This window comes from Syngnathus scovelli, chromosome 2 (genome assembly GCF_024217435.2).
Source record: "Syngnathus scovelli strain Florida chromosome 2, RoL_Ssco_1.2, whole genome shotgun sequence".
Classification (NCBI taxonomy): domain Eukaryota; kingdom Metazoa; phylum Chordata; class Actinopteri; order Syngnathiformes; family Syngnathidae; genus Syngnathus; species Syngnathus scovelli.
This window is the reverse complement of record NC_090848.1, coordinates 20,552,329-20,580,316: the sequence shown is the minus strand read 5'-3', so window position 1 is coordinate 20,580,316 and position 27,988 is coordinate 20,552,329. Positions and strand designations below refer to the sequence as shown.

The window sequence follows — 27,988 nt, the reverse complement described above, 5'->3', positions numbered from 1 at the left end:
TACTTAAACCCAGAAGGCATTCTCATTCTTTAATATATGTGCAAAAGCAGACCTTTTGGCTTTTCGATAATGCACATACAGCAGTACATGGTGACGTTCATCTAGCAAATTCCAAGAGAAGTCTTGCAAAATGTACTCACTTATTTGATTTCATCTCCTTTCACCATTTGTCATGGCCAGAGTCACAATGCATTGTGAAATGAGTTCTTAATGTGGAGTAATGAGACTGTCATGGCTAGGCAGTCTCTGCTTGTTTGAGTTTGACTCATGTTGGAGATTCAATTAAATCAGCTGAAGTCAAGCTGGCCTCGGGCCAGATCGGTAATGGGTGACCTCATTCAAACAATGCTCTGACATATTGAAACAATAAGAGGAAGGGCCTTGAGCCAGTCGCAAAAGCAAACTGCACTCAGAAGCGATAAGGTAGAAAAATTACAGTGAAGTCACAAAAGTGTTTGAAAGATTCATACAGTCATTTGTCTTTGGGCAGATTTTTGTTTTCCACTTTTGGTGCTTGTAAATCACTTGTGTCTGTATGTGAGTCATTAATATAAACAGATCTAAAGGGGACAGGACTGTGTAAAGGTGATAAAAGCGCACATAACAGATGCAAAGGAGATAAAAGGTACATGAATCATCAGTATTTTCAGCACACTTGAACTTTCAAATTCAAGATCATTTTAAGTAAGAGTGACTAAACTAAACTGTAAACATATGTTAATCACTGCTACTATGAAAATGTAAAAACAATAATTAAAAAACACTGAGTTGTCCTATTTTCATAGACAAGTTCCCGTGCGCTCAGCATAACGCAGTAGATTGCTGTATCTTTATTTTCGTGCGGGAGCAAGAGTGGCTTAACATGTTTGCAAATTTGGTAGACAGCATATTCTATTGCACGCCCCGGGCACATCTGGCTATTTGGTGACCAAAGACTAGATTTTAGACCACCTAAAAGCAGGTCTAACTTGTGGCGCAGGAGATGTAAAACGATTTTGGTGGCTTCAACAAGGTCCAGGCAGGTGAACATCCTTGTATTTTATTCATTTTCCACACACGGACACACGATCGTGGGTGGAAGGTGATCTCCAAGTACCCATCCACAGCGGCCAACTTTACATCATCCGCAAGTGGAGCTCCTCTTGCAGTTGCTTATGAATGTATTTTGCACGTGTCAATTCCCTGCTTTTACATGCCTTATCACGCACACAACCATCTCTACGCTGAGGGAAAGGTGTGAATCGCTTTGATTGGCTGGGAGTTGGCTGTGTCCCATAATGAGCACAATGGCACAAACACTCTCTTCTACCTGTGTAAGTCTACAAAAAGGCGGAAAAAAAAACTGACTGCGTTTGGCGCTATAATTTACTTGCGCTGTGCACGGAATGCAAACGGGATTTGCTCATGCAGCTCATTAAAAACAAATCTTACGAGTGTGAAAATAAATTAAGTAAACACAAGCCACATTATCATTTGACCACTAGAGTTCTACTACTTTGTAATATTTCTCAGAACTTGTTATTCTCTTAATCTTTCAATGCCAAATGTTCCTGTGTTTTTAACGCCTCTTGTTGAGGCTGGTCCTCTTTTGAAATAAGTGTTGCAAAATGCTCCTCAAAAATCCACTCCATTCAAATGTGCATAAAGACCTTTGACTCGTTTAACCCGGAATAACAATTTCTAAAAAAGCTCAACTTTAACGCTGCCAAATAGAATTCAAACATAAGCACAGCTGGTGCATCTTTTCTGTTAGAGGTTTACTTGTCTGTTTACAAGTCTAAGGTGATTTATTTGGATGTTGAAACGTCTGGACTCGAAATCAAGACACAAACACTCCCAAGGCTATGTAAACAGCCATCCCATTTCCAGCCCCTAACCACGCTTACCGAGCACTAACTTTGACGCCAAGGCCAAAAGCCGTTGGAAAGGATTCCCGTTGTCACACACTTTGTAAGAGAGGCTATTCTTCCATTTAATCTTAATCCAAATCCATTGTCACTATACAGGTGAGGCATTTGATGGCACATTTATCATCTATCGTGTGTGAATTTGCAGTTTGGAGAGGTGCAGGCATCCTCTGAGTGCTTTGTGAAATAAACAGAAACAAGTTTAAAAGATCAGTATGGAACATCTTGCTCTACTCACTCTTGTTTCCCTATCCACTGGGGCCAAATCAGTTACAGTAAACAGATAACAGAGTGCACGCATTCTCAGTAAGTGCATCTCATTACGCCGCGTTCCCTACGGCCCTAATTCCATTAGAAATTAAAACTAGAGACAATTAGTGGCAGATTGGTCTCAGCTCGGCGCACGACACAGTGCTTCTCAAGGCGCCGAAACGACTTAATTACAGGCTCATCTGGAAAGTGCGCCATGGAAGAGCACACGGTGACTATACAAAAAAAGGAAGCGAACTAAACATAGGTCAAAGGTGAAAGAGTAACCTTTAGAAATACTATTAACTAACCTATTGTACTTGTTGAACCAAAAGAGTCCATCCCAAAAATGTCTGTTATGGATGCAAAAGCCATCATCACTCCAATATAAACACAAAGCCTACATGATTATAAAAACTCATTTTTAATAAAGAGCCAAACAAATAGAAAACTAGTAGCTTGTAGGTAAAGGTAGCCACTCGCCATAAATTCATGGATGTTGCCACAGAAGCTGTTCGTTCAGAAATAGACAATACTTCTGATAAAAAAGGAGGTTCTACAATAATCTTCTAGCAGCTGACTTTAACAAAAGCCAATGGCCGCTCTCATGAACTCAATGACTTGCTGATCTGATTGTCAGACACAACTTTCATCCAGTCCCTTATTGTCGGACAAGAGTGCTGATAATATAACCCAAACGATGACAAACTAATGAAAGGTCAAATAGTGAGTCCAAACCTGATCCCTAATGTCAGCCTGACATGCTATCTGTAGCCACATTGAATTAACACTGACAGTCAAGTTTAAATAATGTTTTCATGAATTTTAAATAAAATCCTCATTTTCAAAAACTCCCGTCTTATCAGACTCAGCATTACGTATATGCAATCATGGACAAAAGAAGAGCTATCAATGCTATCAAAAAAATCTCGGCAGAAGACAAATAACTAACTCATCTATTCATTTCAAGGACACAAAGTACATTTGGGGGGGATATTTGAAGCAATTTTAGTTTATGTAACTATGACTACCCAGTTTGCCCTTCAACACAGAGATGCACAGAGAGTGATTTCATTGTTCCATGTTGCTGGTGTCACGTGACACCATGTCCTATTATATTGTGATGTTGTCATAGTAGAAGAGGAAATGAAATGCCTGGAAGATATATGCTTCATACGTTTATGTGTATGAGTGCGTGTGCAGGGAGGGTCCTGTCGGGTTCAAAATTTACCACTCTGATTGGGCAATTTGGGATTATCATTATTCTCTTAGCTTCCTCATGCCGCTATTGCACCTCATACACTGGTCCAAAAAGATGTGTGGATTTGAACACAAGCTTTCATTGATATAAATTAATTGCAAAAAAAAAAAATTGCAGCATAATACTGCCTATGACATTACAGTTAGACAAAGGTAAAAAACAGAATCATGTGCTAATTTCCGTCACCCTAATATGAAAATATATGTTCAAGCCATTTAAAGCCAGACACACGTGCTTATTTCAAATGAAAACTATTAGTAGGTTCAAGTGTACGATTTGTGTTTCTGAATGCGCAAAAAGAGAACCAATCAAATAAGGAGAATTAGAAATCCCCTTAGCTACTGTTTTCTTGCTTAGTTCTTTCTAAACAGCCATGCACCCTAAAAATGGAACCAATATTCCATCATTTGGAATTTCTTTGTCAAAATCAAGTTCCATTCATTATCTCCACGACAGATACTATGTCGCTGTTAAGCGTAATGAGACTCAGTCAAGACATAGCTACGGTGGGATACAGTATATTGGGTTGGGTATTTTATATTCCTTTATGTATTATTTTCCCATCATTACTAAGGGTGATATTACTAGACGAATCTATATACAAATAATTAGCATTTTAATACAATATGTGTTTAATAAAATAATAATTTACGAGATTTCATCTGGTGCCTATTGAACAATTGAGGAGGTTAATAAAGTTTCGTGTGGTGCAATATGGTGCAAACAGTGTGAGTGGATGTGATAAGAACGTCATGAATAAAGCTGATAATTTGGTAACCATTGCCAACCAAATGTACTAAGTCCATAGGAGCCATAAAACATTATGTACATAACTCGATGCAGTTTTCCCTAACGTCTCACTTTTAAATGAAGCCTATTGGATTCTTTGTTTTGTCTGATTTGATGAAACAATCTTTCATTAATTTCCCCATTTTGAAGCTGAGGCATAACATAGGAGTGGAAATTATTATTTGAATAATTGATAACTAATCGTTTATCAAATAATTGAGCAATATTTTGATAATCTATTATTCATGAATCACCTTGTTGTTCTTTTTTTCCTCACAGACCAAACTAGAAACTGAATCTTAATGAATTTATTGTTGTACATGATTTTTATTGAAATTTAAAATGACGTCCTGTTTTTTAATATACGTACAAATACATTTTTTAACAGCTTCATGGATTAATCAGCAGATAAGAACAGACAGATTAGTAAAACTTAAATAATCAATAAAAGCAGCCCTACAATAACATAAAAGAAATTGATGCTGTACAACTCAGTATCTAACAAACAGATCCAAACGATTCAGAAGAAACAAGAAAATAATCTAATAATGTTTAATTGTGTTTGAAGTTTGAAGTGATGTAGTGCACTTCTTTCTACTGAGAGCTGACTCATAATTTCCCTCCATCGAGTAGCTAATTAAGGTTAACTAATGTAGTAGGATGCAGTGCAATCCTGCACCACACCATGGAAAATGACATTCAGAATAATAAACATTGTTAAATCAATAACTCACAACATTCTGCAGATGCATCGCTTTAACCCGGTATACCTAGTTATGTTTTGGGGGCGCTTAGTATACTTTGTATAAGGGGTTGGAAGAAAAATTGATTTTTGTTGATTAATCATCTATTGATTGCATTTTGAAACAACGGAGGCAACATTGTTTGCTTAACTTGACTGCAACCATCAAAGATACTGTTGATTTACTAGGTTAAGAGTTGTTACCAAATTACCATGGTAATCTAGCCTGGTTAAAAGCCTTCATAACACTGAAAATCCTGGCTTTAGACTCAACGCAGCTCGCCAAGCCATTAATCTCGCTTCGTAGTATACTTCTCAGGTCTACATAAAATCCAAGGCTATGTGTGCTCTGCATCAAGTGCCAATGGTCATAGTAAACCTGGCGCACTTGCCAGCGCGACCTAAGTCATTCATCTGACAAATTCCACACAGCACAATGGCCAACAACGTCCTTTGACAGAATTCTGAGCGCAGTAACACACTGTAAGGGTATACAGGGTATGATTGAATTAACTACCTAAATTATGTTTGTTTACGTGTGTACACGTGCTTTGTTGACAGGAAACCAGCTCACGAGGAAGCATGAGGAGGGGCTTGTGCGAGTGACAGAACGAGTGAGGGGAAAGACGGAGGGAGGTGCAGGGAGAAAAGGCGGAGATGGGGGGGCTGGTGGGGATTAGGGTGGAGTGCACTTTTTCAGCAGGCCAGGAAAATGACATGATCTCTAATTACCCACAAAAGCACTGTGTAACCCGAACCACAGATTAGGCGGTATTATCAGGCTTAATAAAACATGACCATCTCTCAGTTTCACTTGCTTTTCACTGCTGGCACACAAACATTTGTTGCTGCCTATGACATTGACAACGCCTATGTGGCCTCCTTCTTATGTAGCGCTGGTTAAATACAAACAGGCACTGGTATTCCTTGGATGAAAACACAAAAAAAGTGTGTTCCTTGGCTTGACTTGACAAAAAATAACAAAGTTCCCCAAAACTTTATTGTATTTTTTCATTCAAGGAAGAGATCCAGGGCAAACATTATAAAAGTGTTGCAGCATAGATACAAAATTAAAAACAAACGAACAGTTGTTTTTAATCTTCAATTTGATGATACACAGTTGTGTGTCATTTGACCAAAAGAATGATGTTGCATTTGATTGTTTGTTGTCCACCAATGTGTGTCCGGACGATTTCTTTTCCAGGTCAAATGACACCACTTGTTGCAAGGCAATTTTCATGAGGCACAATAATATGGGCCCCTAAGCAAATTGAACAAACATAGGTTGGTCATTGTCACTATGCTGTTTCCATGGTAGTATTGGGTTAATAAGAAAGGCCAGGGAGAGAGCAACAGTTAAAACCTTAATCTTTACGATAACTGAATAAAAAATACCGATGAATCTTTTTTCTGTTAATGATATTAGTCTTAGCATTAGCATAGCGCGGATCCTATTGAATCTACGAAGCCGGTTCATGTTACGAACTGCACTCAGGGTAACTTTTACTCTCCATTACGTACACATTACGCTGTACACTGCATTGATACCATCTATTGTGGTGTGGGATACAATTCCACATCATAAACAAGCACATGTGCATAGGGAAATATAGCAACCCACACACATGAAACACACACACACAAACATATGCTGTCTTGGGTCTGGCGGGTTGTGCCAGTAAGTGCTGCTTTAGGCTAGAGATTTTTTTTTTAACTGTCTACTGTGTTATTAACAAAACTATAAAAAGATCAGCTCAAGTTACCCTTTCCTGTCTGTTAACTACCCTCGCAATGGGATATGAGGCTGCTGAAGCTTGAAAAGACCTAAAACAGTCGCTGAAAGCATGACTACATTAACCTTATGTCATTATTTCCAGAATGCTGTCTTTTCTTTGCAAGGTCATCACTTATCTGCATTGCTCATGGCCATGTGAAAGTATAAAGCTTGACAACCCAAAAAAAAGCTTCTTTTTTTTTCTTTCTTACTTTCTTGTGATATTCTCCACTCGCTGAGCCCTGTACTTGGTTTTACTAACCTTGTTCAAAATCCTTTCTCTTTCCATAATTGCGCTTAAGCCAACTCCCATGCTTTAAACCCACTATAATAACAGTGCTGACGCCACGGTATTACAACTTCCATGTGGCAGATTTTCTCAAACACTTCTCCGGCCCTTGTAAACAATCATGAAGCGCATCATTATCTCTCCAAAAGGAGCCACAGTTGGATTCCCTGAGTTGTTCTGTGGGCTCCCGCGGACTCTACTACAATTTCAACCTTGCCCAGGCAATTATATCAGCCTGCTAAATATGTCAGACACAATAAAGAAGTATTCTTGACAGATCACAAAGACTTCACCCTCTCAGCGGTGAAAGAATTTCACTGTGGCTCACAAAGTGAGCATCAATTCAACTTCTGTGTGTGTGTTATCCCTTCAAACTATAGTGCAAACACTGGGGCCGATTATGTTTGTAAGGGATATTCCATTAAAAAAAAAAAGAGTAAAAGAACCTCACAACCTTGGCATGGAGCTTATAGCAGGGCCTGCTGTGTTTGCACAGGACATACCTCAGGAAGCTGAGACAACCGGGAATGTTTGTCCAGATCCCTGCCTCTTCCATTCATACATATATGCATACATGCCCAACATACACAGTACATTTTGTACATGTGTGCAGTATGGAAACTAATGTTGCCCTTCATACCGAAGGTTCTTCTCATCCAATATAACCTTTCAGATAAGCATATGCTATTATATAAGGACGGTAACAAACCATGTTTGGTAACTTGGATACCATGGACCCCAATATAAGGCCATTTATGTATGATTAAAGACAGTTTTACAAAAATAAGAGTGATCGTACAACAGTGACGGTGGGTAAACAACTTGTGTAGAATATATACATATATATATATAAATATATAGTATATACATTATATATATATATATATATATATATATATATATATATATATATATATATAGAGAGAGAGAGAGAGAGAGAGAGAGAGAGAGAGAGAGAGAGAGAGAGAGAAAGATATATATATATATATATATATATATATATATATATATATATATATATATATATATATATATATATATATATATATATATATATATATATATATATACGTATATACGTATATACTATATACTTTAACACTGTCACACATGGTTATGTCAGACTTGTGCAGCCATTAACGAGCATAATCAACATTTAACTAAACACCCAGGGGACTATTCTGCAGCAAGTGCTGGCATAATTTTCTTCTTTCTTCTTCAGTTGTAGGAATGAGGATGCCATTGCATAGCCCCATGGGAAGGCCCTGGCAAACTCGCGTAAGCACAGCACACAATGACGCATCTGGGCTTCGGTATGGCTAAGAAGACTGCACTTGTACGTACCAGTCAGCAACCACAACACAGCCAATACAATACAATTCGGCAAATTCATAACATCACAGCCTCGCTGGAAGCCGTCAACCCACCTGCTAATTTGGAGACAGAAAGCGTATCTCAATTTTCAGGTAAAGTCTATTTTTATACAAATTTGGTAGACATGCTGAACGTTCAAGGTGATACAACAGTATACAGTACACTTGGGTGCCAGTGCCATGGCATAGTGGGTGAAAATCACTGAGTAGGTGACATGATGAGGTTACCAGTTGTAAAATAAAATTATCCAGGTGAAAACATTAAATGAAAAAGGAAGCTCTGACTGTCTTACCATGTCAAAGGCAATCCCAGTTTTATTGAAATAGTTTCGATAAATGTTTCATTTGGTCACAGTCCCCAGTTAAAAAAACTGTGTGTTAAAGTGTGGGGAATATGATGTAGTGTCTGTTCGGGCTTGGGCTCCATGGTCACTGTGTGTCACCAGCTTTTCCACAGTGGTATGCACAACCTTTCTCTGCACAGGGCTATGAAAGCAATTGTGATTGTGAGTCCGGAGTCAGCAAAATGCTTGAATGGCCCTGACTTACCCTAACACACACACACGCACACACACACACGCGCACACACACACACACACACGCACACACACGCACACACACACGCACACACACACACACACACACACACACACATACGCACGCACGCATGCACGCACACACTGTCCACATACTGGTCCCCTGATTACTTCAACCCATTTGACTCTCACTCATCCTTTGATTCTCACTCTTTGCCTCCCTGTCACATGCCACAGAATTTGTCATTACCTAAAAGCGACAACAGTTTACACACGCAACATGAATACGTAACAGCCTGCCCGAGTGACGATGCATTTGTTACTTCTGCCAAGGAGGTTGCAGTTTCTAGGCTTGATTGCGAGCAGGATAATGTCAAAACTGCTCCACTTTGACAAAACTTGACACTTATTTATATAGCTATAAGCTGTGCATGCTACATAAGGATGACTTGTACACAGAACAGAATGTTTCTATCGATCCACTTGATGCATGATGAGTGTGGATGAAAACCATCTTAATATGTAGTGAAAGTGACCTTTGCACCACACACACACACGCACACACAAGCACAAAATTCACATATGCAGACAAGGCAGTACTGTAGTTTAAGAAAAAGAAAAAAAAAAAACAGGAGTGCGATAAGGCATTCAAATGGAGCGCATCATTCCCCAGCTTATCAGAGGCAGCGAGGACCACCAGGCAACAAAGCTTCAGCTCTTCAGTCATGTCCTATCGAGGCAGATATCAGTTGTTGGGAGGATATATGAGCTGGGTGGGGCTTGAGTGTATAAACACCGGGCCCACTCTCTCTGCACTCTGTGCTCTCGTACTGTAGTCAGTGCCTCGCTGGAGCGGCTGGAGCAGTCGCCACTGTTTGATTAAGGTATTCAAATAAAGGAGCAGACAAGGTGTTCCCTTCTCCCAGTGCAAACGAAGAGAGCCTGACAAACAAATAACCTTGTTACTGCACGTTACAATTGTACAAGTTGGGTGGGGAATGCATCTGGTCTTTCTAAAAGTGCCTTTTTGTGCATCATATGAGTAATACATGTAAGCATGCAGCCCGTGAGGCAGCAGACAGCATTAACAAATGACACAGTTTCATATTATCCCTGCTCAAAGCTGCAGTGGAGCTATTATTCCATATAAATTCTCCCAGGCTCTGCGAGAGCGCCGCAGAGATAAAAGACGTGAACGCATAGTGAAAATGAAGTGGGCACTGAAAAGTAGTGAAGTAGAAATCTTCAGGGTTATTTATGGATCTTTCTGAATCATCTTATCCTGCACTTGAAGTATCCCCCACAGTTCATTTTATGCAGCTTTTTCTTCGCACCCAATTGCAAAGCATTATAAGTAGAGTGTTGTCACTTTTCTTACCAATGACCAAAAACGAAATTGCTGAAATGATTTACAAACATTTTTACAGCGGGATGGGGCACAGGAAATCATTACATTTTGGTCCAGCCTCCAGATATATTCCTTATCAACCAGATTGGAGCGATAAACAAACACCTAATTCAAACAAGCCTGAGGCCAGAAAATGCGCATGTTTTGTGCTCAATATTCTTTGTTGTACCTTCTGGCTGATCAACACTGTAACACATGCTTGTACTGAATGAAATGGGTAGGTGGGTTGCAGGGGGTAAAAAGTGGCACAGACAATCTAACAGCATGCACGCAAATGATCGTGAATGAAAGCAGCTGTGGTGCCAAAATGAGCAGTGGGAGAGCGTCTGAAAGAATGGCGGTGGCACACGTGTTCGCTGTCACATAAACTTGCTAATTACTCCAAGTGGGCTTGTGGTCGCATCCACGCAGCATCCAGTGAGAGTCACCAAGCACAGTGCGGATTTACAAATAAACACACTGTAAAGATGAAATACAGGCATATGCTCAGGTATTACCAATTAAGCTTGCTCTCTATACGCATGTATGAGAGAGAAAGACTCAGCAGCAAGATAAGCAAAGCTAAATCTCAGCATGCTCCCCACATTGTCTTACATTAAGTTTTAATTCCCTATCAAGACTATCAAGAGTTTCCCAAATAATCCAGAAAACCCCCCACAAAATATTGTGGTGGGGTGAATATGCAAGGCAGAGACGACAGAAGTTGAATTTTTGGCTCCATAGTGGAGAAGAAAGCATTGAATCAGGATGTCAGACATGATGTTTTGATTTACAGAATTTATAACCTCACAAATACGTGTCTTCTTTTAATGAATGACAGACAACCTTGAACTTCATTGTGTTAAGATGACAAGCAAGGCATTGATTGCTATGGTAGTTTACATGTATTATGGCGCCTGCACTTGTGGCCTTACGCTGCTATTTCAGTGCTTCTGTCCGAGTCATGTCACCACATCCAGAAGCTTTGGCTACAGGATTATGCACTGATCATATTCTTGGGATGTTCCTAAATCATTTCACCAATAAAAAAAATAGAAGCCTATAAATTTTGAGTCCCAGACGTAAATATGTGATTGACTATGAACTGTTCCTCACTAACACCTCTCTCTTGTTTCAACTAATTACTGGAATGTTCCGTTCAGTTACACTTTCCGTTGCCCACACAGTCAGTCATGCAGTTCCTAACAGGGTCATGTATCATTCTATTCACTGTAAAAGGGGGAACATCGTCTTTAGGAAAGAAAGTTCATCAGGGATCAACACGCATGATTGACCGGGTGAGTGGCAGCATTTGGTACAGGAACATTTTGGATAGATGGTCTGGCATTGGTATAAACTATAAACTCACTATAGACACTTTATTAGGTACACATGCACAATGTGATTCTGCCTTTGTAAAGATAATTAGCTCTTTAGTATCTGTAATGGAGATGTGTGCACCAAACAGTTTCTGTCATTGTGTCTATCAAACTGATGCTATAGCATCGTTCTAAAGGCATCAACGTCTTTCATGATAGTGTACCTAATGAAGTGACCACGGAGTCTCGAAAGTACCTGGCTTTGTTTTGCATTATGCTGAATTTGAGGTAAATAGACACAGTGCTGCTCCAACCGCGTTCCAACATGACATGTCGTTCCCCTCTCAATGGCTTTTAGTATATTACAAAACGTGTACTGTGAAATGCCAAGTGCGCACTTCGTGCCAGCACAGTATGCGGTATGTGTCGCGTTACAAAGCAATTAAGAGTACATTATTGCTCGCACAATCCATTCAAGTTATAAAGGATCAAGGAGCCCACTGTGCATTCTTTACAGCCTTAATACTGGAGCGGGACAGCTAAATAACTAAATTGCATATTTGAGCGTGACATGACCGTGGAAATGCCGACCATAAAGATATAACACTGCAAAAGTAAAAGTTGCGCTTAACTTGAATTTACAATACCATATATATATATATATATATATAAAAAATTGGAAGTTAAAGCTGTTGTGGTGTTTGGGGATAAAACAAACAAACTATAGGGAGGAAGACGGAACAAATAAAACGCGCGCAAAACAACAAAAAAGAGAAAAAAAGAAAAGCGTCGCAGGTTGGGAAGATGTTGGCGCGTGTACTCACATTCACACTCATGCATAGCGTGTTGTTTACTCATTTACCTTGTTGGAGTGATAATAGTCCAGCGAGCTCAAGCAACTTGGATCAGCGGGTAGGGAGCATGAACCCACATTGGCCGGTGGAGCAGGGTAAAATCTCACGTCCATCTCAGGTTGAGCGAGCCTGAACGCATGAAATCACTCCCAGTTTGGAATCGAACTCAATGTCGTCTCGGCGAAAACACACACGCACATGCACACACACACTAAAGCAAGAAAAGAAAGAGACAATTTGGAGAATATAAGTTGTTCTCGGTGCACTTTCCCCCTTGTTCGGTGCAGGGGCTGGTGCGCAGAGGTCCTCAGCGTGTCAAATAGTCCTTCACTCCAAACACAAATGTCATGGATGCACACGTGCTGCCACAACTACTGTATATCCGGGTATTCCACAGCAAAACAAACCTCCCAAGTTAACACTTTCTTTCTTTCTCTCTCCCACTTTCTCCCTTTCTCTTTTTTTAACTCCACCGCCAAACGTCAGTCTCCTCTGTGCTCTCTCACACTGGCTTTGTTATGAACGCGCACATATTCTCGCACTGGTTCCAGTGCGCAGAAGTGGTTGGACTTCCCTCTGCTATGCGACCTCTGCCGATAATACACGGGAAAGAGGAAAAGAGAAAGAAAGAAGCAGGGGGAGGGGAGGGGAGATTGGTTGGCTGCCTTGGCAACCGTGTGCTCTTTTCTGCAAATGCGCACTCCCGATTAAGAGCAAATGTTGTGTATAGCTCGCGCGCGCGTATGCGTGCGTGTGCGTATTATGTGTGCTGCTTCTATACTGGTGTTCCATAAAGACTCCCTCCCATACGGGTTATTGTGCCAAGGCATAGTGCAGGAGGGGTACTCGCTCACTGAGTTCATTCATGTGCTCTTCCAACACGTTTTGTATATACGTGTGTGAGCGAAGTCCATTATTTGCATGACTTTATAAAGTAGAATTCACCTGCTGCACGCACATTTCTCCGGTTACACACTATTGTTTAACACTAGAGTGTAACCAACACAATCCATTTTCAAGCAATTTTCCTCCCTCACATTGAAAAAAATGAAACATGAATCATTCAATTCCAAATTGTGTAACTTCTGGGTGATTTAGGGTAGAAGAGGTAGGAAGCACAATGTATTTACAGTCAAACCTCGGTTTTCGACCACAGTCCGTTCCAGAAGGCGGTCCAAGAAGCGAATCGGTCAAATTCCGAATCTATTTTTACCGTTACAAATAATGGAAAAAAGTTTAATCCGTTCCAAAACAAAACCCCGCCTTTAAGCATTTTTGTCCGATCGCGCAACTGCAGCGCACCGCCGAACGCGCAACCGTAGCGCGTCGCCGACTGCGCAACTGCACCGCGCTGGTCACATTATTGTGACAGAGCCGTCGCTGATATTTAGAAAAAAAAATTTAAATCCTGATGTACTATCCAAAATTTAAGTGGACCTCAGTGCGCAGGGAGCTTAATTTAGTCCGATCGCGCAACCGCAGCGCACCGCCGAACGCGCAAGCGTAGCGCGTCGCCAACCACGCAACTACACCACGCTGGTCGCATTATTGTGACAGAGCCGTCGCTGATATTTAGAAAATATTTTTAAAGTCCTGATGTACTTTCCAAAATTTAAGTGGACCTCAGTGCGCAGGGAGCTTAATTTAGTCCGATCGCGCAACCGCAGCACGCCGGGCGCTCACTGACGCATTTCTTTAAGAGCGTCTTCGTGTTTTAGGAAACCGAGGTTTGACTTTATTTATTTATTTATTTATTTATTTATTTATTTATTTATTTATTTATTTATTTATTTATTTATTTTAGTTTCATATTATTAGTCGTTTAATATGATTGTCTGATGTAATTTTGTTTGTTTGTTTGTTTGTTTGTTTGTTTGTTTGTTTGTTTGTTTGTTTGTTTGTTTGTTTGTTTGTTTGTTTGTTTGTTTGTTTGTTTGTTTGTTTGTTTGTTTGTTTGTTGCTGCAGAATTCATTCGAACCCATTCGGTAGCCTCCATCTCCCTTTAGTTTTAAATATCCGATTAAACCTGAAATGCAAAGTATATATGACCTTGTAAGAATACCAAGTTATTTTTACTTCATGGTTTATTATTTTAATCATTACATTTAATCATAAAATGTAATAACCCATCCATATCTGAATGCATTTGAATGGTTCTTCAAAATGTCTTACTGTATTATTATAGAGGTGTATAATAGTATATTGAGGACCATTCGACTTTTGTGACCTTCTCATTTATTATTTTCATTAGAGTCCATTATTAGGATCACAATATATTTCACTGACCTTCCATCCATTTTCCTAACTGCTTGGGTCAAAAGGGGTATGACTCACCATGAGATGGTGTTAGAGATAATTCATAAAATTTCTATTAAACATTAGGTTCCTTGCCAAAATCATGCCAATTGTATTTGTTGATTTTGGCTACCTCTACAAATATGATACCTTGCCTAATAGACACTTAAAGCAAAGTCTATGCATTTCATTGCAAATCTCAAGAGCTGCTTGAGCTGCACATATCTCGTTGTAGTAAATTTGATGCAAGACGCCTTTAAATAGTACCCCAAATACAACTGCACGATAATGCACGGTGTACATGCTCAAACAAATAATGGGTGAGCACAGCAGCCAGTGTAATTATGTTCAAGGAGCTTTAATCTTGCATCGCCATACAGTTGCAAACGTGTTCCGAGCAAAGCCAAAGCTGGCGGAGCTGCATCTGACAGCTCTCCAAATGTGATGGATCGCGTACCCTTGCCCTGTGATGTGCATGCACATTTGATGTTGAAATGGCCTATCCACGACACCATTGTCTTTCAATCATGTCAAGGCAAAGTACAGAAGAGAGCACATTTTCCGTTGCCTGACATTATTACTGTGCTGTACACTTTGCAGCACAATCCTCCAACTGCCGCCAGCACGCAAATGCCTTGCTCTTATGACTTTGCTCACTTTCATTTAGCCTGTTTCTGGAAATCGTATCAAATAGTTATACAATATAGGGGAACATCTAAGGTCATACTCAGTCTGTATCAACACATTCCCCCAAGACCATCCCAGGGTCAAACTGTCCCCATCCTAAAACTTTCATTAACCAGAGAGGCTATTTTCAATGGATGACTATCATACAAGTGTAAGAAGTTGGCTAATGTTAATATTTAAGAGAGAATTTGCAGTTTTAAAATTGAAAGCAAGATATTTTTCATTTTTAATTCCGTACCTCAGCCCACCCCACCGCCTCAGCGAATTGCGCCACCAGATGTGCCTCTCAACTTTTAACATTGTTAAGTGCCACACAAAAATAACATAAAGCCAAACACAAAGTAAACACATGGTAAAAGCTAATCTGTTTATCCTTGACCCGATGGTGCATTCATAATTAGTGGCGATTCTAGTTTGTGCCCTACTAGATCCAGCAGATGTCGGTGTGGTGTCTCACTTGTTATTTAATTTCATCCATCCACTTGTTATTTAAATCCATCCATCCATCCATCCATCCATCCATCCATCCATCCATCCATCCATCCATCCATCCATCCATCCATCCATCCATCCATCCATCCATCCATCCATCCATCCATTTTCTGTACCGCTTTTCAAATCATAAAATCGACTAAAACTTGAAAAATTATCTTTCTTTGGCTTGTCATTATATCAGCACCCATCATATTTTTATATATTCATACTATGTATAATGACAATAAAAGGCATTCTGATTCTGATTGCACAGCACGCATCAGATCACGGACACAGTCCGTCTTGCCTCCAACCCACCACCTACACCCCCAGTCTCCGTCCGGCCCAGCACACTGAGGGTTAAACACATGGCTCGGTGCCATGGCTTCATGGGAATGGAATGTGGAGTGCTGCGTGTGCACAGCTCCTTTCCCAGCATCCTTCACTGCTCTGGCGCATGCTAATGATCAGTATTATTGAAGCACAATTGATGGGGTAGCAAGCAAACAAGAGAAACTAATTACTACTACGGCTTTATTGTCCTTTAATTACTCAAGCTCTGTGGCAATTAGCGTTGCACAAAGGCGCAGGCCTACTTTAATCTCAAGTAAAATGTGATGCAGATGAAAACATTTGGAGGATGAAAGGTAGATAAGATCATGTGGATTTCGGTCTGTTTGGCAGAAAAGGGGGCTGACTGAGTAAAGGACGAAAAAACAAAAGGATTGCTGAGGGTTGAGCTCATTTTGACCCAGAATGAGTCATCGCAACAAGAAATAACATATGCCAACCAGCATTAATAAAGAGCAGTACCACAAAATTGTAGCACTACAGGAGTGAATTGTACTTTATTTTTTTAAATTTTCATCTCCTGTGATAAACAATAATAATTACAAGATAGATTTAACTCGCAGCTTCCAAGGGTGGTTAAATGCATTAGGAGTGTGACAATAGCATGATCAGAAGCTAAAGAAGCCAAGCTAATGAATGCTGCATGATAACTTTCAACATCAAACATCCTGAAGTACAATCGTGTTTGTGGAGCTGTACAAGCACTGCACAGAACAAACAGGAATGGTCACAGATATTGCCCCTTTTGAGCGGAGTGCCCATGGCGATGCTAAGATAGGAGGGGCAAAGGAGTCAGTGCATTCCGTGTGTGTGGGCGCAAGGAAAATCAAAAATGAAGTATTTGCCGGCGGATTGTGCTGTATCTAGTTGCGCATATTATAAAATTACAACAAGAGAAGTGGGAATTACATTCCATTCACACTCCAAAGTTAAACGCATCCAGGAGCTTATATTTCAAATCTTCTATGTGGATAGTGCACATTTTGTCAGTGACTAAAAAATTAAAATCATGAAAATCGATTCAGAAATGAGCATGTTACAAGTGAGGGCCACCGCAAAAACTGGTGCATTGTTTTTGTAGAGGTGCAATGGCCTCGTTGGTTTATTTGGGAATTTGGCAGACAGCTCTGCACCATGCTGGGTATTCCGGTGGCTGCTCAAACTCTGTCTATTGGCGCAGGTCGTGTAATGCAATTTTGGTGAATTTGATCAGGGTGCAGGCAGACAGATCCTGAGCTCTGCGAATATGTGTGGTGGATAATTCATTCAGAAAGATAACAGCATCATTGAAGAAATCAAATCAATGAAACCATACCACTTATTATTATTATTATTATTATTATTATTATTATTATTATTATCAGACTTAGACTCAACTTGATCTATTCCTGGGGATTACTCCTTCAGGAAATTCTGGTTCCAGTAGAAAAACACAGAAAAACAGACCAAAATAGAATAGTGCACATGAGTAACAAACAAAGAGTTGAGCAATAAATAAATAGAGCATTGAGTAATAAATGAAGTGTCGAGTAATAAATACATTGTCAAGTAATGAACAAGCATTGACGGTCATCCCCCGGTCTTATCGCCTCATTCCTCCAACTAAGACGTTATGCAGTTTGAAAGCTTGAGGAACAAAAAAAAAATATATATTATTATCTTTATTATAATTTAAAATTCCCCACCTATCCTCGATACGGCTATGGGAGGATGGCAGGCAGTTTGATGACCTGAGGGACAAAGAAAATTATTATTATTATCTTTATTATATATTTAAAATCCTCCACCTCGCCTCGGTACAGCTATGGGAAGATGGCGGGCACTCACGATCACAAACAATAGGGTAGGGAGGAAGTGTCCAAGAAATTATATATATATATATATATATATATATATATATATATATATATATATATAGAGAGAGAGAGAGAGAGAGAGAGAGAGAGAGAGAGAGAGAGAGAGAGAGAGAGAGAGAGAGATTTTGACAAGGAATCAAGACAATTACCATATTCTAATCTCGTCACGTGAACTATGCCGTGAAAGGTAAATATGATAAATGCAAATTATCCCATCATGCTAAAAACTGTCTTAAAACACAGTTTGCGTCTGTATGCTCTACTGACTTTTGGGTCTTGACAAGCTTAATATATAAAGTACGTTTCATTTGACATTTCTTTGGTTGTTTTCGAAATTGATATACCGAGAAAATAAAGTGATGTACGTATGTAAAGCACAACGAGAAGTTGTGCTTGTTATTTGTCATGCACCACCTGTCCGTGGTGACTATGAGTGCAAAACTGAGAGCCTTCAGGGCATTTAAAACTCAATTTAACTCAGGGGCAAGATAAATGTCAAGGATTTTTCATTTACTCAGAATAATTTTATTAAATGTCAGCGGACCTCACTTCAATAAATGTAGTCATGTAATGTAGAAAGTATCATTTGGCGTTTGTGCAAGAGAGAGAAAGACAAAAAATATTTTGTTTTATATATATATATATATATATATATATATATATATATATATATATATATATATATAAAAAATCTTGCATTTGATTTAAATAAAAAATACTGCATTTTCTTTGTAATTTTACACGTGCTCCTGAAATTCTATAAAAAAACCTAGTAAACAATCATTGTCCGATGAGAATCGGTTGGTGGAATTAACAAAATTTTGACAGTGAAGATGAAATTAAGTAGTCAATGCTTCACATTGACTTGACTCACTGACATTGTGTCAGTGTGACAGCTGCAATCTTATCAACAGCTCACTAATTCATCACAGGTTTTCAAGTGCAACACTGTGCAAACTCCATTTCGGGCCACCATACACTCCCTTGATGTAAAACATCAATGTCACTATGTTTTTTTTCACCACATCCACGACTATGACTCCAACTCTATGACTACATTTTTTCCTCTATTAAAACTTTGCCCCCTGTAACTCTTTCATTTCAGTTTCATTCTAGTAATCCTAAAATATCCCCTATGATGTTTTGGAGGCAAGGAGGTCGCGCCCCTGTTTCCCCAAATGATAACACACGCTAAGTGTCTGACATCTGAGCTGTTACATTTGCATCATGGGAGCTTTTTCTTGATAAATTTCATTCTCTGCCCCATATTGCATTTTGCATTTGTCAAAATTCAAGTGGAGGAATAGTGCTTAGACAGAATTTGATTGACATTACGTTCTAATAGTCCATCTTGCAAATCAGCATGAATCGTAATCATGGAAAATCACCACAGGGCCTCTGTGTATTGACTCTTGTGCTGGTTAAAGATGTGGAGACCTTTTATTGCAAATCTTAGAGGAAGTGAAAGAGGGCTGCAGAAAGATCACGTTTCATTTAGCACTTCACTTTGAAAGATATAGTATGGGCTTCTCTTCAATTTGTTAACGTTTTATGCAGAGATAATGAACAGCTATCTGTTATTAAAAAAAATGGAGAGTGATCTGCTGTTGACCATATAGTGAGCCCACTTTCAGAATACAAGAACAATGCCATATGCATATAAAAAATCTCATTATTAAAATCATTAACTCCTAGGCCTCACGTATTGTGGAAAGGTGGGATTATGTTTAAAAAATACTTTTGAACATTCTACAGCTCAGCATTTTGGTATGATTTTTGACTCGGAGCCAGAGCATTTCAAACATACCCATTGGGTGACGTTTTTGGTGACAAACTAGCCATGTAAGAACTTGGATGTTTTCATCTTCAGTGAATTTTGTAGAGATTCTGGCAATTTAGGGATTGAGCATAATCATGCTACAATTTGAGGTAATATGCATATCCAGGTTCAGGATGCTCCGAAAAGGCGCACGTAGTATACGACAGCTCAGGCCACATTTAGCACCCTGCTAAACTCTATGTAAAGCAGATGTGTTGCACTGTGTGAAGCAAATGGTGGTCACTGGTTTACATATACTGTACATATGCATATAGCGGTGGAACGAAAACCGATTTAAATCAAAACGTCTGTTCAGATTTAAAATATTGTGTTGAATGAAGATAAGTATTGAATCATATATAAATTAGCCATATAGTATTCATTGATGGATCTTGTCAGATGAATAGCATGTTGACCTCTTGGTAATGCCCAATTTTTATGGTATGGACAAAACAAAAAGAAGACAAACATACAGACTTTAAATTATTTTTTTCAGATGCCAGACAATTAACTTTTGCAACCATGCAACCAAGTTGATCATAATCAATGCCGCAAGAAAATTATGCAGTTTATAATACTGGCCTCATCTCAAACAATTTCAGTATTACTCTGATTAAGAGACAACACATGTGGTAATCTTCACTATGCACCTCGGTAGAACAATGCATTTGCTTCTCATCTCCCTTCAAATGACTAAATGAAGCATACTTGAGCTTTATCTGGACTGAAGGACCATGCCTGCATTGGCATCCTTCCAGGTCCTGCAGGGCTGTGAAACAAAATAGACACCCCATATAAATGTATTGGAGACATTTTATTGGCACCAAAAAAAGCACCAATGTTGATTGAACACTTAAGATATTAAAGAGGTATTTTACCCTTTATTTCATGGAGTGCCAGATGTGAACAATCTACATACATATAGCAGTATAGGTATTGAGAGAATACTCTGATACCGAATTCAATTCACACGCTGCATGTATATTTGTGTTAGAGACAATTAGATGTCACACACACACACACAGGAGAGATGTATTAGACAAAAGGGAAAAATGCACAATGAAGTGAAAGCACAATGAAATGAGCATTCCACTTTCATGTGGCTGTCTTCAAAGTTGAGTTGTGTTTTTGTATTTGCTCATTTAAAAGCTGGTGTGTAGTGTCATTGCAGGTTGTTTCAGGCATGCGCTTAATGTAACCAGGCTGATATTGTCTTTGGGTCATGTGAAAATGGATGTGTACGTATGTGTACGTAGACAAGGGAAAGATTTAGAAAAAAAAAAAAAAATGCGTTGGAATTGGGCATCGAGGATCTCAAATGTTGAGTCAGTGGTTTACAGATACAGTATGAATGATTGTGACTGTTGGGATTGTTCCAGTGTATAATCCGCATTTGCAAAATGGATGCATGGATGGCACTTTATGTAAATTAAAACCAAGATTGTGCATGAATGCATAGAAAATACATTTGAAAAAATACCTCTGGTTAAGTGGACCAAGCACTATGGAAAAAAAAAAAAAAAAATCTGCATTGTTTTCCTAACCTCCTCGCTTGGTAACTGTGGCTTTTCAGCAGATTGGATTGCTTTTACCAAAGGTTGAGTTAATTATTTTGACCTAGCACATTATGTTGAAAATTGGTTTTGGGCAGGCTGAAGAGCTGAAGCTGGTCATCAAAATCCCAGTCACAGTGGCTGGCCCACCTATGAAAAATGGTTGGGTTGTATCTGGATTGTATTCTGTATCAAAAAAAAAAGTTATTGAAGGGAATGTTGGTATATATATACTGATCACCTGGTATCCCATTTCTTGGCAGCTTTCACTCATCAGTATGGTAGTTCTTATCCCTTGTTGTATCAAAATCTTGACCCTGCGTCAAATCATCAACCCAATATGCTGGATACAAAGCAGGATTGTCTTGGTCTTTGAAGGACCCAGCGCTGGATTGGCTATTTCACACAATTTGGGTTACTTTAGACCAGGGGTGTCCAAATCTTTTACAAAGAGGGCCAAATTCGGTGAGGTGAAAATGTGTGTGTGTGGGGAGGGGGGGGACCATTCAGCTTCCTGTAGCTTTCATTTTTCACGGTGTTTGTTTCCAGTCACTGTTGTACTTTGCATGCTTCGACTGGTGATGTCTCTTCATGTTGAATTTGAAAACAGGCACAGTCTCTGTGCAAATTCGGCAGACAGTTGTTTTGGAACATATGCCAATTTCCACTTGTCCTGAATGCGACGGCACTCTTTGCCAACTTTCTTTTTCTTCACCAGAGTCTCCCTTTTAGAAATGGGCTGTAAAACGTCATGCAGTCAGGGGGTCATTCTGACACCTAACACGACTTTGAGAGTGCGCTTAGATTATATTTACGAAAGCGTGGCCACAGGTCTGCTGCTGTTTTCTGGTGAAATATAAAATGGCTTTTTGTACATGTGTATTTTCTGCTGAGGTCAACAGTGCTGACGGGCCACACATGATTAATTTTAAGCCAGAGGCTGCAGCCCGGTAGAAATTTGAACACAGGCTGCATTTGACCCAAAGACCAGACTTTGGATCCAGCAGTTTTGAGAATGTTGTGGAAAGGTGAAGTCAATACTCTAAAAACGGTTGGGTCAAAAATAACCCAATATGGGTTTAAATAATAAAAAAGAAGACCGATTCAATTTTCAGGGTTATTCATTTCGCCTGACAACTAACCTAAAAATGAATAAACCATAAAACAATGCCAAACATTGGGTTGTTTTGTATATTATTCATCTGACCCAGATTTTTAGGGTTAAATGAACCCAAAGAATTAATGTTAGGGTTTTAGGGTGTATTTAGAGTAAATGAATGGTCAAAATAATATTCAAACATATGTGTAAGAACTGAACATTGTGTGAGCAACATATTGTTGTAGTCCTCAAGAAGTTCCACATCAAAAGTGGATGAAGATTTTATGATTTGTATGAATGTTTCTGTGTCGGACACAGGAATAAACCATGATATGAAACATAGCACTCATCACTCTATGGCAACAACGATAAACTTCCAAGCCTGATTTCAACCTTTTCTCTTATGCTTTTTACATACTCAAACACACTGATGCAGCCATTGTAAAGTAGGAGTGAATACAATATTTCCATTACTGGTAAACACAGACTCTGGGCAGAGGTACCAGCGGGGGGTGGGATCGAGAGATCAAATCCATTAGATTTTATGGCATGGTGATGTAGGTGAGATTTCCTCTTTCCAGATCAAGAAAAAGAAGGCGGCCCCATAAGCACTGTCACTCCTTGCCGTGTCTAACGTGTCTCTTTGTGCACAAGCATTGCAGTGGATCTTTTAAGCAATTACAACCATTGGTCCATTGCATCACCGCTTGATCTCGTGATGGAACAAACCTAATCTTAATCCTGATGCATAGAGGAGAGCATCATAATACTATTGCTTTTCTGTTTGTGCAAATAAGAGTGCAAAGGGGGGAAAAACACTCACTGCTCTAGTAATTTGCTCCAGAGGAACACTGCAAAATAAAAGTGCTGTGGAAATAGAAAGCTTTTTTTAAGGTCTGAAAGCCACAGCTGCTTGGCAAGCGCAGACTGCCTCCTTTTGTCTTTTATCTTCTTCTGTAATGCACACAGGTGCTGCTTAATTCAATTGGAGAACGTTGCCATGGTTTTACATTAATATATTTCCATGTTACCATTTCCACTGTTGTCATGGAGATGATAGGACCTATTTGAACTGAAAGCAGAGATGGCTTTTTTATGGGGGTATTCTCTTGCTCTTCTCTCTCTCTCTCTCTCTCTCTCTCTCTCTCTCTCTCTCTGTCTCTGTCTCTGTCTCTCTCTCTCTCTCTCTCTCTCTCTCTCTCTCTCTCTCTCTCTCTCTCTGTCTCTCTCTCTCTCTCTCTCTCTCTCTCTCTGTCTCTCTCTCTCTCTCTCTCCCCCTCTCACATTTTACCCCTTTTTTTGTACATGCTGAAATTATGCTTACACGACAACACATTCATGCATGCTGCACAGTTCTTTGTGCGTGCTTTTTGCTATGATGCGCAAATCATATTTGCACTCCAACATGTGACATTGAAAATAATTTCCATTAATGTTCCAGTTGGCGTTGCCCCTCCAATCACCACTCAACCCGTACTGATTGAATCCATTTGGAATCCAAAGAGAAATTGAGTACAGAGGAAAATGAGCGGGTTAATCAACTCCATTGGAGATGGAATTTGTTGAAAAATCCAAGCCACAGTGTAAAATGCAAACACTTTTTTTTTACGCTAACATCTCATGCAAGACTGGGATATTCCATTTTAAAGTAATTGCATGCTTTTATCAAATCAATATTCCTCCCCGCTATTATAATTGCATCTTTCTGTCAATTTGATGCAATTCCAACAGCCAAACGTAATGCGGGTATATCCAATTTACTCTAGCAAGGCAAAGTTGATAGAACGCTTGTATTGGTTATTAAGGCTTTAAGGTGTGTTTTGTTCTTCTTGAACATGCCAGCTGAACATCTACTCTGTGCCAATTCAAAGTCACCTTGGATCTTATGGAACTCATTATTTCTGCAGTAGATGGATCACTGAAAAGTTAAGAAGGGAAAAAACACCATCACATCACGCTTTGTTCAACTGGCCAAAGCGCCTTGATATGAGAAAACGCAAACACCTTGGCTTAAAGTTGGTTTGAAAAATGTAACAAATTGATGGTTGAGTTTCATCAACAAATGCTGATTTGAAGCAGAGTCAAGTGTGGCCTAGTTTTTGCTGCATTAACATAGAAGTCTCATTTAGGGGGAATTTTACACAGGCACCATTTTAGATCGCTCTTGGTGCCATTGTGAAATGAAATATATCAAAAGTGGGTCACAGTATGGGTCCAGCTTTCTCTCGAACACCCCTTTATTGTCATTGCCAATACACTCTAAAGTAGAAACAACTGAGATACATCCAACAATCTCACCTAATCCTTTAACACACGACAGAAGCAGTTTTAAATAATGAATAGATATTGAACATGATTAATGTTCAATATAATTAATTACTGTATTTATTGCAAGCTGGCTCCTATGGATATGAACAAAAAGTATGACACAATACAATTTGGTCATTTTACATTTTGTCATTGTGTAAAAAAACGACGTATATAAAAAAATATATAATGAATACTTCCCAGCACATTGTCTTACAACCTTTTACTGCTTTCAGATCAACGACTAATAACAATAGAAGTGTAAAAGCATACAGATGATCTGAGTAGTTCCCTTATTTATGTCAGAAAGAAAACTTAAGACCCATTGCGAAGAACCTATTTTTTTTTTTTTTTATAAACACTAAGTGACAAGATGGTTACTCTTTCTGCACACTGACAGTTCATTCCAGACTAGGGAAAATGTCAAAAATGTTTAGTCACGGCTGAGTGGAGTTAATTACCGTCCTCTAGGCTGCCTCACAACTCAGTACCACTAATGGTCTTGAGCTACAGATAAAATTCCATTTACAGGAATGTTGCAGCCACAAGATCTGATTTGGCCAATATGAAATATTTACTTGGATATAATTAAAGTGACAACGCTCATCACGAACTCGTACCCAGGAAGAATGAATTGCCCTGAATAGATAAAAAGCAAAACAAACACTGATAACAATTTGGTTGAAGATGGCCTGTAAATTTACATTAGTGTGGGATTATTGTAATATTGTTATGATGGAGTAAGTGCTGATTTGAAATTGTTATGATGACTGCATAGGGTTTGTATTAGAAAAACTATTCTACTCCTACTGGTTGACACATTTTAAAATTCTGATTTCTCCACCAATGAAAATGTGTGAAATAACAGCTTCATATGTTTCAATCCCTTCTTGCTCCAAAGGCAAAATGAAATAACTGGCACTTGCAGAACCCGCCCACTATGATGTCTGAATGGCAAACTAGATAGAGTGGTGATGGCACTGAATTAGATAACTTCATAATTATGTTTATATTTGTGTATGTATGTGCATGTATGTCCATATAAATATACATAAATATAGGAACATATAGAATCGTACATACGTAGAATATGTACACCCACCACAATTGATAAATAAATTCTATCGATTTGTGCAAAGCAAACAGCATTAAGACCCTCTGAAATGGCATCAACAAAGAGACATGCTTACGAGGCACAATTCAAGCAACCAACAACAACCAACCTGTGTATCCATGTGTTGCAATTCATGCAGTTGAAGTAATTGCTGGCAAATGCTGGCTGTTAAGTACAAGTGACGACAATCTCCCGTATTCTTTGTATGACTGGGCTATCAGATAGTGTGGCAAAATGGTAGCCTTATATTATGAAGAAAATCCCACACTTGAGATCTCCAAATCACATGACTGTGGAAAAATGTGTTATTGCCTGATGAAACCAAGATTAAGTATTTTGGCGCATCATGCTTTGGGGCTGTTTTTCTTCAGATGACCTAAGGTGAAGGGTATTATGAACAAGTGTCTATGTGTGTCTATGGTGTGATATGAAGAGGTCGGCTCACAGAGGAAACTCTTGCAATCTGATAGATATAGAGTGATTTTGCAAAGAAAAGACAAAAATTGCCACCTCAAGATGTGCCACACTGACAGACTCCTACCCAAAAAGAATAAGTGCTGTCATATGAGCCAAAGTTGCAGCTTTGAAGGTGTGCATATGTATGCAACCAGGTTCATTGTATGTATTTTTTTTTAACTGTCCAGATTACAGGTCACAGCAATTGTGGAAAGTGTTTTGAATATTGATCTTATTATTTTTTCCCCTATAACAAAAACATCCTATTTGAGCAGGGGTGTGTAGACTTTTTATCTCCACTGTAAAAGGCGTATGTATTTTATGGGTATAATCCACTACCCAGTGTTTATATAGTAACTTAATCTTCCTTTATAACATCCCATATAGTCTGAGATTACATTGCACGATAAAAACACGCCGGAATGCAATGTTTTCATATCCATGCACAAGGACAAGTCTACATGGTTATCACAACTATCCAGGCCGTTGCACCTTCTTATGCACACATATGAGCCGCCTATGCAATCTACATCACTGCAGGCAAAACTGAGGAATAAAAGCTCACCGAACATGAGAATTGAAATGAGTCAATGAATTGAAATGCGTACAATTTAAAACCACCACAAGTAAGTGCTGGGAGCAAATGAGAGAAAGAATTATTCATTAATAGAAAACGGCTAAGTGATAGCGTAAGCTATTTTTGCACTGTACCTCACTGTACCATGGGCACTTAACCTCTTTCCCAATAGAAAAAGAATGAAACAAGTAAATTAGGGTGTGGGGGCTGTGGACACAAAGATCATAATAAAAGAAAAGAACCATTTCAATTCACAATTTCACAAAAGCGATGATAATGTAAAAAATGAAAAAATGAGAATGCTTTTTTTAAGTTGCTACAGTAAATTAGTGCTGTAACCAGACTACATTACAACTATGAATATAGTTGAATTGAAATACCTGTGGCAATACCAATCAAAACTCAAGCTCTATGTATGTGTTCCAATGTGAGGTAGCTGCCTAATTTAACCTTGCGTGGAAACCAGCTTGCAACAATTCAGAGCTAACGTGCAAAGCAAGTGTGTTCACATGCATGTATCGATGAATTGCTTTACAATTGTACCCATCAGTCCTATTTGCTGAGGTCCAAATTTGCCCCCAACCCCCCACCCCACACACACCAGCAGTCACACATACAAACACTTGCATACACACTCACACAAACTGCGTACCACCTTCCTCCCCCATTCTCATCTCCCTCAGCTTGTAACCTGAATTCAGTAGCGCAGTCTACCAATCGATCACAGGGAGTCCTTTTTTTTTCCATCTTGGCAATTTTCCTCTGAGGAAAGGGGGTATAATGTGAGCTAACAGTGTGGAAAATCAATGCTCCACTGGCATACAATAACTAGGAGTCTAGCTGGCAGGAGCATTGAGCTCCATCAGGCCAGTTGGAGCGATAAAGCCACCCCACATGGCCCATCCGGGGTCCCTTCCCA

The 27,988-nt window shown here is 39.2% G+C and overlaps 1 protein-coding gene across 3 annotated transcripts in view; it reads right to left on the bottom strand.

The window, feature by feature from the left end:
• The window catches only part of LOC125989378 (TOX high mobility group box family member 2), an 81,442-nt gene extending 68,342 nt beyond the window's left edge, over window positions 1–13,100 (bottom strand). For 2 of the 3 annotated variants that reach the window (XM_049755697.2, XM_049755698.2), the window contains exon 1: window positions 12,489–13,100. In XM_049755697.2, coding sequence (XP_049611654.1) covers window positions 12,489–12,593 — 105 coding nt within the window. In that variant the 5' untranslated portion in view covers window positions 12,594–13,100. Of the gene's footprint in view, window positions 1–140; window positions 7,779–12,488 lie in introns of those variants that run through there. The other variant, XM_049755699.2, reaches the window with a different exon arrangement.
• Between the last annotated feature and the right edge of the window lie 14,888 nt (window positions 13,101–27,988).